This window comes from Schistocerca serialis, chromosome 11 (assembly GCF_023864345.2).
Source record: "Schistocerca serialis cubense isolate TAMUIC-IGC-003099 chromosome 11, iqSchSeri2.2, whole genome shotgun sequence".
Taxonomy (NCBI): Eukaryota; Metazoa; Arthropoda; class Insecta; order Orthoptera; family Acrididae; genus Schistocerca; species Schistocerca serialis.
The window spans coordinates 163,921,302-163,934,032 of record NC_064648.1 but is presented as its reverse complement, the minus strand read 5'-3'; the positions used below and the strand labels follow the sequence as shown (position 1 = coordinate 163,934,032).

Sequence of the window (12,731 nt, the reverse complement as noted above, 5' to 3'; positions counted from 1 at the left end):
ACTTAGGGGTTGCATGTTCTGTCAAATTTTGTCCCTGCTAATCTCACAATCAAGGATGCCAAGGTGCTAATTCCTAAGACAGGGTGCAATAAGTATTCAGTCCAACTGAGTACGGTAGCGCGGTATGGTCTTTCTTGTCACGAAAGACCAAGATTCAACCTCATCCAAATGGCACAAGAGAGACATGGCAACGTCTTGAAAACGTGGTATTATAGTGGAGGTGCTGCTCGTGACTATGGCGCCCAGGAGCAGACGGTGAGCCATGTTGTGGGGGAGCGCCCACTCCGTGCCTTTGAAGGCGGTCTGCCGTGCTTGTCCAATCATAGTTCTGGCTGCATGTTTGTATGTGAATTCTTGTATTTCATCAGAAATGATCAGTTCGCCAGAATATGTTAGCAGACTCGATACCAGTCGTAATGTACGCAACAATTCCTCTCTGACACCTCGATTCGTCTCTAATGGGCTGGCGACCTCTATCAATGGGAAACGTAAAAGCTGGAGAGGGGAAAGTTCAGTTTAGTTTTCACTATTCTAGTCTACAAAATACAGTCAAGTTTCAGAATATCATCTGTCACATAAGCTGACTCCATTTTATTTTGAAAGGTTGAACAACATGGAATGGAACATGTCAACGCTGCAAACGGCTGATCTGAGGCATCATATCCTGTCCCAGTCAGCGCGTGCTGTTCGACTCATCGCAACAGCCATGGTCAGGAAGGTGAATTGTGAGTGGTGGCGTAGTGTTCAGTTTGAGTGGAGGGATAACCCTGGTGAGTATATTATTTAGAAGTTCGTTATTGTTAAATAAAGTGTAATGTGCTCATTTAGGTATTCTATAAAAACTCTCGTCGAGGCTTATGAACACATGATGATGGAGTTGCACCACATTTGAAAATTCAGTCCTAATAACAGTGCATAGAAATAAAAACATCAGAAGTAAATAATAATCACACTGGAGAAAAGAAACAGTTACCTAATCAGAACCGATTGCATCTAACAAGAGAAGATCACCAACCTGGTCTGATATACAAAACGCACACTTACCAGGTGTGAGCCCCAGCTGCCTATGTCGCGCGGAGATTTGCGCCACGATTATGACTGTACGCAGTTAAGACCTTCTCACCACATAGCTTTTCAACGCTCGTGTACCATTTGTTTCTGGCACGCTCCGCTGCGTTCGCCCATTGTCGGAGCTCGAACTTCTGTACGGTACGGTGAGTAAGAGGTTCGTGTTTATAGTGCCGGTGAACCGACAAGCGACAGTGTGGCACGTCCAGGAGCAGTATACAGTGACGGTCAAACTGCCACGTTTAAACGTCAAAGCTCGCGACAGTTGTGACCGGTAAGCGTCGTTATATGTGGCTATTCGACTAACTCTTACACGAGGCAAAAGAAACTCTATGAGCGTTTCTTTGTGCTACTATTTGTACCTTGCGATTTAGTTGCGGCAGTCATACAGAAGACCCGTTAAATGGAGAGAAGAATAGTTGATTGACGTTAGACTATTCTTTATGAGAGGATGGTGGTGACAATGATGACGATACCCTTTCACCACGATCATTGTCGTCAAACAACTTCATTGGCACAACGCGACGGAGGCGTAAAATCACCAACTGACTGTTTAGGAAGCTTGCTTTGAAGAAGTAATATTGTCAGATTTCACCTTGCCTCTGTCCGTAACAGAGATCTGTGTGTGTGTGTGCGTGTGTTTTATAAAAAACTGCTGCAGAATATGTCCTAAAATATTGCTAAACAGTGTTGACCATATATGCGCATGGCATTGAAATACTATCTGCTCAAATTGCTTACCCGTTTTTGACGTTAAATAACGTGTGTTCTACTTGAAGAACAAAGTTTCGAAACACATGGGGCAGACGTGACCGGCTCCACACACGTCTTCCCACACTTGCGACGTGAAGCGGGTCTGAGGGCTCTGGACGTCACCCCGCTGCACAGTACTCTGGACTCGTGCATCAGGCAGCTGCAGCGGGGCGCAGCCAGTGGCAGGCAACCTGCACCTACAGAACTGTAAAAACTCTGCATTCAAGACGTCTAAAATGAGTTATATCATAAGCATGGCCATTTATTTTAAGAGTGGGCTGGTGTTTGGTATCTAGGGTTGAGATCTCGCAAGTGTACGTTTTTCTCCTTACAAAACAAGGTCGAGTTAGTTATATTTATGTGGAAGGTTACAAGTAATAAACATGAAGGTTGAGGACAGATTTCATTCGATGTCAGATAAGGAGAGATCATGCTGACACAGGAGTAGAGCACACCGCCTCTAGCCTCGACAAGGGCCTGAGTTGGCCGACAAAGAGAGTCCACGAGTCTCTCCAGTTGTGTCGTGTTCAGCTGACGTCACTCAGCAGGTCCCGAAGACCCGCCAGATCGCAGGGACGTTGAGACCGCCGCTGTCCACACGCTGGTGTGCCAGACATTTGCTGTGAGGCTGAGACCGGATGGCTTAGCCGGCATGTCGGGATGCGGCAGGACGGCTGAGTGTTCGGTCGACCAGCCAGGAGCGTGTCCACGTGGCCCTGTGAACACGGCTGCTGTCTTGGGAGCGTCCCCAGGGCACTCAGCATGAAGGTAGCGCACAGGTCCGGATTAAAAAATCACTATGCGATGTGATGCGATATAGACTGCTCGCTCACTAAACTTCAGCACAGATCTCTGACACGTGACGTTCTAAGACTCCAGTTCATTGTCGTTGCGATAAAAGTGACAGTGCAGGAAGGTACTGTAACTTTTCCGAAATTTTTAGACCTTTAACGCCATAGCTACAGAGCGTACGGGGATCCACTACACGATGCCAACCCCAGCAGAACAGACACTAAGAGTCGCAAGAAACGACAGAGCCCATGTCCTTTGAAATTGTGTAAAGTGCGTTATAAAAAGTGGCGGAATTTGGCACATTGTGTACATTTATTTACTTCTTTATGCGTTTATTCCACCTGATAAAATTAAGGCATTCGCGCACTCTCTTATACATAACCTGACATCTCAATGAGTCAACATTACGACACGCGAAGTACACTGGCAGCACACGGTAGTGATAACTATACTACTTCTGCTAATAACAACAACAACAACAATGGAGACACATAAGAACACACGTTTCTCTTAATGGGACATGCACAACTGTTGATACACATCCGAGTGATAAAATCAACTGCTGATGTAAAATGTTGCAACTGTAGCAGGTATTATCACTGATGACAGAAATTAATGTATGGGGTTTCATAAATTCCACATGTTATGCTTTATATCAGAATACACATACTACAAAAATGTAGCTCTGCATCTTTAAGTTGACTTATATGTAAAACAGTGTAACTGTTTCAAACTGTGGATGCATTACTTTTACATGTTTGTTCGCCTTTCTTTTAACAAATTACATAATGATAAAAATATCAAAACTTTACGTACTGCAATTACATAACATTATTGCTTCAGTACAAACAGTCATGATTGCACACGACGTTTGGCCTTGGAGCGGAGTGGAAGAGAGGGGAGTCCCTTTCTCTCTCCCTCTGTCGCTCTTTGTTTTCTTTGTTTTAACTCGCAACCGTCGGTAGCTACAGAAACCTGTCGCTTCCCCACGGGAGGTATGCTTCGAAAATAATCGAGGCACAGGAAAGTTCCATCTGAGGTTACGTCCTGGCGAGACTCTTGTTGATGCTCGTACTTCTGTATTTATGGGAAGAATTGTCCGATTATCTACGGCTAGAAGTCGAAATCTATCGTTTTCTAAATCCTGCTCTTCGATTGTGTGGCACACCTAGGGCCAGACATAAGCTCAGATGTCAGTTGAATTGCGATGAAGAGTGGATTGAAGTTTAAGAGAATGGTCTGGAAGAACAAAATGCGGAAAGGAGTGGGACACTAAAGTGCAAAGCAATCACGAAATTCATTTGAATTTCTCTTGGGCTGTAGATATTACGTTGATGAATACCACACAGGCAGTTCATTTGAACAGAAATGGACACCTATGAAAAGGGCATTGTAGAAATCGGACAAACAAAGATAGATATAAGGAGCTAACGGAAAAGAAACCTTGGGAAACAGAAAAAAACACAGCAATTGATCAGCAAATCATTGGCGATAGTGTCAACCAAGAATTATTGAAGTTGGGGTCTAGAATATACGAGAATGGTGGTATACCATTAGACACAACCATGAAGATAAGAGCAGAAACTTGCAGGCCTATCGCACAACTAGCATAACACCTCATGTATGGAATTTGTCGACAGGACTAATATATACAGAGGAATGGAAAAGATAATAGAGAATATGATAGATGACGATCATTTTGACTATCAGAAGGCTAATAGCATTGAGAGGGCGGTAGGTCTGATATTGTGACTCTTGAGAGAAACAAAACTTGGAAAATAAAATGGCCACGTTCATAGACCCTATAGAACTAGAAAAAGCATCCGGAAATGTAAACTTCTGCAAGATGTTCGAAATATTGAGAAAAATGGGAGTAAGTTGCAAAGAAATACGGGTGATACGTACAAGAACCAAGAGGAAACAATAAGGTTGCATGACCAAGAACAAAATACTGTCCCATCTTCCTACCAAAGCGTTTGGTATGTTCCATTCTTCACCGATTCTGCTGAGAACCTCATCATTTTTTCTTTTATCAGTCCATCTAATTTTCGACATTCGTCTCTAGCACCACATCTCAAACGCTTCGATTCTCTTCCGTCCCGGTTTTCCCACTGCCCATGTTTCACTTTCACAGAATACTGTGCTCAAAACTTAAGGGGTAGATTTTGGGAAAGTCACCCAGAACTGTGGGTCAGGGGAAACTTACTGTACGAGATGAGAAGGGAAGACTAATTGTTGAGGACTGCATCGGACGAGATTTGAAAACCTAAGAGCTTAAGACAAGGTGATATGCACGACAGAGATTACTGCTAAAACATTGATCACAAGTTATTAAGAGTGAGAAGGTAAGCACATTGTACATAACAGAGGTGGGATGGGGCGGTGAAAAATAGATGGGAATGACAATGAAAGATGCAGGAAACTGAAACGGAGTGAAGCAAAGAGTAGTTACAGTGATAAAAAGCTGGATGGCGAGAACCAAGGACACGTTGAAGAGTTAGTTCTCACCTACGGAGTCCTGAGATACTGGTGTCTGGGGAGGAATCCAGGTGGTGAAACAGGCGCTGGTGTCACGAATGTCATGTTGTAGAGCATGCTCTGCAACAGGATGTTGTGAGTTACCAGTATATACCCTCAGCCTATGCCCATTCATCCTAATTGATAATGTGATGGTAGTCATGCCTATGTAGAAGGCTAAACAGTGTTTACGTAGTAGCTGGAATATGACTTGTATCTTTTCGCAGCTGGCTCTCCCTTTGATAGAATATGCTTTTTCAGTTACAGGGCTATTATAGGAGGACACACTCTTGTTAACTCGAGATCAATGTTTTAGCAGTAATCTCTGTCTTGTATATTACCCTATCTTCCACCTTTAAGCTCCCTGGATGCGGTCCCCAACATTCCTTCTCATCTTGTACGGTAAGTCTCTTCTGACCCGCGGTTCTGGGTGACTTTCCCAAAATCTACCCCTTTTCCCCCTTTTCCTAGACCTGTCCAGTCCTTCTCCTTAACCCTTCTTCCTTCCGTTTCAACCCTTTTACCTGCAGAAGGAGCCACTGGCTCCGAAAGCTTGCCAATCACAACAGTTTCTATGTGTGCTCTGCCGCTGCTTCGTGAGTCGATTCTTTTATCTATCCTATTAAATAATTTTATCAATGATTGTTTGATTTCGTTGTTACAAAACTGACAGTTGATGTTAGTTGACTTCGTTTGGCCGTGAACATCCTCTTTAAATGTTCTTCTCTACTCTTTATGTTCTCTTTCATTTTTCCATTATGAGTTAGTTTGTCCTTGGTTAAAGTGGCTCTCAGCACTATGGGACTCAACTTCTGAGGTCATTAGTCCCCTAGAACTTAGAACTAGTTAAACCTAACTAACCTAAGGACATCACACACATCCATGCCCGAGGCAGGATTCGAACCTGCGACCGTAGCAGTCTCACGGTTCCAGACTGCACCGCCTAGAACCGCACGGCCACTTCAGCCGGCTACTTTGTCCTCAAGGTAGCAGAATTCTTTCAGTTCGTCTTGATCCTCGTCTACAATTCTGACAAGTTGAACACTGATCTGATTTCTGCTAGACATCATTAATTTAATCTTTCTTTGGTTTAGTCTTAATTCATAGAGTCTACCCATTAGATTGTTCATTCTACTCAACATCTCCTACTGTTACCTCTGACTTCCATTGAGAACAGTAATGACAACAGCTATTCCTGTCACTGATAACCTTTCAACATGAATTTTAATTCCATTTCTGAACCCCATTTTTAATTCCGTCATTGCTTCTTCGATGTAAAGATTGAATCGTAGGGGCGATTAGATGTATGTCTTTTACCTTTCCTAACCTAATCTGTTTGTTATTGGTCTTCCTACTTTATCCTCTTGTTTGATATACAAATTGCACGTAACCCTTCTTTCCCTAGAGGTTACACCCATTTTCCTTAGAGTTTCGGAAATCCTGCAAGATTTTAAATTATCGTACGATTTATATCTAACTACAAATCCTACGGACATGCATAGATTTTCCTTAAGCCTCGCTTTAATCATCAATCGCCAACTGAGAAGTCCTTCGCTGATGCCTTTATCTTTCCTAAAACCAAATTGATCGTCATCTTGCACTTCCTCAATCTACTTTTTCGTATTCTTGTCAGCAACTTGAGTGTGAGAGCTCTTTAGGTAATTGTGCGGATGTCCTCGCACTTATGTGTCCTTGAACATACAGAACTATGTGAATGATATTATCAAGAGATACTGATTGTTTATCTGGAGAACCAGTTCGAATAATAATTTGGCTTCCAAATTTCTGAACAATTTTCGAAATTCCTAAGAACTCTTCCACATGCCTTCCACATGATTTGATCGCGAGTCTTCCTGACCCCTGTTTGTTTCTGTGGCTGGAAAGGTAGGCACCTCGACGGCCGCTGCTTCCCGTGACGTCTCACGAGGCCACCTGAGGACAGAGCAGCGTCGACCTGACCGCCACAGGCAAAAGCGACTCCCGCCGCTGAACACCACAGAACGCCCTACACTATGCTGCTTGTGGTGTGGTGTCAGTGGTAGCCACAGATCTCAACCCAGGTTACATCGGTCTGTCTGTGATGGCCGGTGAACTTCTCCCAACCCGTGGCTATACATTCTGGGAGTCGTTGCCCTACAGCCAGATGCCAGTGTAATGTTTCGGTACGATGCTCTCAAGTCCCGCATGCCGATGATTGGTTTTTTTACAGAGACATAATGATGCACGTTCTTTGGACTTTCTCTTTTGCGATTTGCGCTGAGTAATTCCAATGCAGTATTTTTCTTAAAGACGTTGTGTCTGCCATTAACTGTAACATTATTTGTTTTCACGACTACATTTTCGATCCTATGCCCTTTATACTGGTATACAGCAATAACCGAAAAGTGAAGTGCAGATGGCATGTATAGAACGCCACTATCCTCGCATACATGAGGCAGTTATATTACAAAAAATGCTAAAAACAGCACATCACTTGCATCGGGCCACTGGGGGTGTCAAAATTTACAAATCTTCTGACGTGTGTATATCTCACTGCTGTCTCTGTATGTTGAGTCTCCTAACTCCGAGAGTACATCAACATTAGATGAGCTCAAGGATCATAGCAATGGCATAAGGTAAATTTATTGTTACTGATGTTAACATCACTAACATGAATCTCCTCAAATCACTGTTCATGTTGTTTATACGACAACTGAGGCGGTTCGTGGGGAACATATTCACAAGTCGTTTCTTCTTTGCCCTTAGCAGTGATTGTACATGCCACAGTAAACGTTTTATACCAGAGTATCTTAATATCGTGTTTACATTTGTTAATAAAATTTGGCATTCTGTTTACGATACAAGCATTTGGTGTAAAGAAATAAGATAAGACATTTCTTTATTGTGATAGTGCGTAATAGTACATATGGTATCCATCGTCAAAGGCTTACAGTAGCTTGGCTGCTCATAAAAACATGGCAGTAATAATCATATATATATATATATATATATATATATATATATATATAATTTTACATGTGTATTCTTTGTACCACATTAACATCACAAAGGTATAAATCGCATTCACAACAACTTTCGTTCATGAATTGATCCGGTGGACAAACAAAAAGAAAAAGTGAGATAGAAACATGTGATGGGATACTTGTCACAAATTACAGAACATTATGTGTATCATCATGTAATTGTAAAATGTACTGTTAATATTCAAGGTGCTGTACCATTACAAATGTAGTCATACATTTCCATGGTCCTTAGAAAGTTTAGGCCGAGAATGGCTTTTTCAGGTACACTTGCAAAACACCTTATTCAATTTTTTACTGAATTACTAAAATATATTACTTATGTTAAAATAAATACATCCTAAATATAAAAACGTTTATGAGTGGACATAATTCTTCCTCATTTCCATACATATACAACTCACGGGAAACGTCGTAAAGACTACTCATATTATAAAACCAGCATATACACGATTCTGCGCAAATCGTTACGTCCTATGCTTGTCAGTAAGTCAAAGTCAAATAGCCAAACTATACATTCTCATTTATGTTACTTTCTGTTATTAGCACATAAAACTGACTGGAATTTATCTCGAGGTCTCTTATTTCTTAAATCTGTCTTATTGTTGGGCAAGCTGTGTGGGTGATTATTGAAATACACTCCTGGAAATGGAAAAAAGAACACATTGACACCGGTGTGTCAGACCCACCATACTTGCTCCGGACACTGCGAGAGGGCTGTACAAGCAATGATCACACGCACGGCACAGCGGACACACCAAGAACCGCGGTGTTGGCCGTCGAATGGCGCTAGCTGCGCAGCATTTGTGCACCGCCGCCGTCAGTGTCAGCCAGTTTGCCGTGGCATACGGAGCTCCATCGCAGTCTTTAACACTGGTAGCATGCCGCGACAGCGTGGACGTGAACCGTATGTGCAGTTGACGGACTTTGAGCGAGGGCGTATAGTGGGCATGCGGGAGGCCGGGTGGACGTACCGCCGAATTGCTCAACACGTGGGGCGTGAGGTCTCCACAGTACATGGATGTTGTCGCCAGTGGTCGGCGGAAGGTGCACGTGCCCGTCGACCTGGGATCGGACCGCAGCGACGCACGGATACGCGCCAAGACCGTAGGATCCAACGCAGTGCCATAGGGGACCGCACCGCCACTTCCCAGCAAATTAGGGACACTGTTGCTCCTGGGGTATCGGCGAGGACCATTCGCAACCGTCTCCATGAAGCTGGGCTACGGTCCCGCACACCGTTAGGCCGTCTTCCGCTCACGCCCCAACATCGTGCAGCCCGCCTCCAGTGGTGTCGCGACAGGCGTGAATGGAGAGACGAATGGAGACGTGTCGTCTTCAGCGATGAGAGTCGCTTCTGCCTTGATGCCAATGATGGTCGTATGCGTGTTTGGCGCCGTGCAGGTGAGCGCCACAATCAGGACTGCATACGACCGAGGCACACAGGGCCAACACCCGGCATCATGGTGTGGGGAGCGATCTCCTACACTGGCCGTACACCACTGGTGATCGTCGAGAGGACACTGAATAGTGCACGGTACATCCAAACCGTCATCGAACCCATCGTTCTACCATTCCTAGACCGGCAAGGGAACTTGCTGTTCCAACAGGACAATGCACGTCCGCATGTATCCCGTGCCACCCAACGTGCTCTAGAAGGTGTAAGTCAACTACCCTGGCCAGCAAGATCTCCGGATCTGTCCCCCATTGAGCATGTTTGGGACTGGATGAAGCGTCGTCTCACGCGGTCTGCACGTCCAGCACGAACGCTGGTCCAACTGAGGCGCCAGGTGGAAATGGCATGGCAAGCCGTTCCACAGGACTACATCCAGCATCTCTACGATCGTCTCCATGGGAGAATAGCAGCCTGCATTGCTGCGAAAGGTGGATATACACTGTACTAGTGCCGACATTGTGCATGCTCTGTTGCCTGTGTCTATGTGCCTGTGGTTCTGTCAGTGTGATCATGTGATGTATCTGACCCCAGGAATGTGTCAATAAAGTTTCCCCTTCCTGGGACAATGAATTCACGGTGTTCTTATTTCAATTTCCAGGAGTGTAGTTGTATATTTCCACTTCTTCAGGATTTTGATACTTCTACCATTAGGTTAATTTTTATTACTGGATCTACGTTAGGTGATGGTACTCCTCTCTGTTTCCTTGATGTGCTCTTTAAATTTGTCGCTGGAATATGAGCTTTGTAACGTCCGGTCAAGATGTCCGTGCTGTAACTCATACGATTACTGACATTGTATATTGATCTAGTTTCAAAAGGTAAATGCTACCTGCATACACTTTGTGGGGGCAGAAAGTGAAAGCTGTGCTTCCTACAGAAGTCTGATCCACCGGCTTGTTCACCAGTCCGTCGTCTCCCGTCTTGTGCAGAACTCCAGGCCCAGGCGGCTGTTTTCCGGGAACGCCTCTCCAGCTACTGGCGGGACTTCGCGCAGCTGCTCTCACTCGGTGCGACGCACGCCTCACAGCTGTTGGTTCCCCTCGCATTCGAACGAATGGTAAGTGGAGTTTTTTCCTCCTCTTATAAACTGTATTATACGTACAGGGGGTGAGAAAATGGCACACACCACCTGGCCAGTTCTTGGAGAGTGTTTCCCAGTTTACCTTCTTCACACTGTAGCTATCTTTGGCTCTACAGTTCTAATACTAACCTTCAGGAAGAATTCTGAGCCAACCTCTACTTCTGTGAGCCTTTTGGGGCTATGATACAGGGAGGCTAAGCTCGGAATGGTTAGAGATCGAAGAAAATCGTCTGTATCTTTCTTTTCTCGTATTTGCTAGGTACTTCTTTAACAGATTAACTTTGCATCCAATCCTGCTTTACAAGCTGAAGCATGTTAGCTTCATATTTAATGGAGAGTGGTCTAGAGTCTCAGTGTGGCATTTCAAGTCTCCATCAGCATCTTCTCTTCCTAAGAATCTCTACTCCATATGGAAGGCCTATAAAATTACTTCTCTCAACATGGAGGTTCGCCAACTTCAAATCTCGTAATGAACCTGTATACATACCACATAATTCATACATTTCGACACAACTGTTCAACGTCTTCCCACCTTAACATTCACGTGACCATTTCCCACGACTCCATGACAAGACGATAGCGCAGCTGACACCTGTGGCTCGACGCCATTGGTGGCCCCCTGTGCTCACCACTGCCAGCCAGCACTGTCCGTGTGACACGGCAATGCCCCAGCTGCCGCAGCCACAGAGGACGCGCGTCAATAACGAAACCCTGCAGCTGGGGTCCACCAGTTAGCGCGTGTTGCGTCTGCGAGTGGCTTTATTAAAGGCACTGTGCTACTACAGTCACAACCAGAACATTTTATGAATATGTCAAGGCCAATGAAAATCTCTGTCAGACTAACCTGAAACCGGATGCTGCATTCTGAGAGCATCCATCTTAGTCGTTAGCCTTTCTGCACGTGTCTCGTGGCCTAACTCGAACCATTATCGAGTCTGAATTCTCTGTCTATGATTTATGAACACTACCACCAGTGATTTTCCCACTACCGAGAATAAAAGCTATGTGGTCTCAACACATACACTGGACTCGCATTCGGGAGGACGACGGTTCAATCCCGTGTCCGGCCATTCTGATTTAGGGCACGGCCGACTTCCTTCGCCATCCTTCCCTAATCCGATGAGACCGATGACCTCGCTGTCTGGTCTCCTTCCCTAAGCAACCCAACCTTAACACATAGAATGGCCACTGTGCATTATGACTGTTTGGATTCTGACAGTAGTATACATGGAAAGCAAAAGGACGCAGTATGATCCGTGTCTTTGTGTAACTTTTTGTGGCGTATGTAGCAACGTGCCAGTCCGTAAAGTATCGTGCGAGCCTCATTTTGGATCCTTTGAGAAGAGAAATAGGCGATACCTGTTTTAGTGAAGTGAAAAGGTTCTGGGTAGGTTAAATCTTTTTGCTATAATTACTACAGATGTTTGCTGGATGGTAATTTCAACGATTGATAGTAGCGGGTTCCGTATTTAAGAATGGTTTCCGCCGACATCGTATCACGTCCTGTCATTGCATCTTGTTTTCGTTACCATCATCCATGCATTTCACTGCAGCAAAGGCAATTTACCTGATACGTATCCAATATTTTGTAGAGTTAGTACCTCACAGCTTGCGAGAACATTTAAAGGACGACTTCTTTATTACATTTGCGGTGCAGCTACGCTTCGTTGATGATACACTGCACCTACTTAGGAAAAGTGTAATTGCGAAAAGTTATTCAGTGAAACCATTGTTGTACAGATAGATTCCATTGAAAGACACACTTTGCTTTCTCAGTGACACTTAAGTCTTCAGACAGCTGCAGCAGTCTTGAGGTATTCGTATTCGAGATAATTCCTCTCGTGGTTCTTCACTGCAGCCCTGCAGAGTAGTACGGCAGGGCGTGCTGTGGCCCAGGTAACGAGGCAGCTTACGATTTTGACCCTGTGCCCCTGGTAACTGGGCTCTCACATAATACTGTGTACAAATATGTATGTATGTATGGTGAGAATAGTTCAAATGGCTCTGAGCACTATGGGACTTAACTTCTGAGGTCATCAGTCCC

The 12,731-nt window shown here is 44.5% G+C and overlaps 1 protein-coding gene across 1 annotated transcript in view; it reads left to right on the top strand.

Annotated features, from left to right (window-relative positions):
• Positions 1-655: 655 nt before the first annotated feature.
• Positions 656-12,731, top strand: part of LOC126427187 (uncharacterized) — a 40,985-nt gene continuing 28,909 nt past the window's right edge. The window contains exons 1-2 of the mRNA XM_050089411.1: positions 656-770; positions 10,536-10,663. Coding sequence (XP_049945368.1) covers positions 707-770; positions 10,536-10,663 — 192 coding nt within the window. The 5' untranslated portion in view covers positions 656-706. The remainder of the gene's footprint in view (positions 771-10,535; positions 10,664-12,731) is intronic.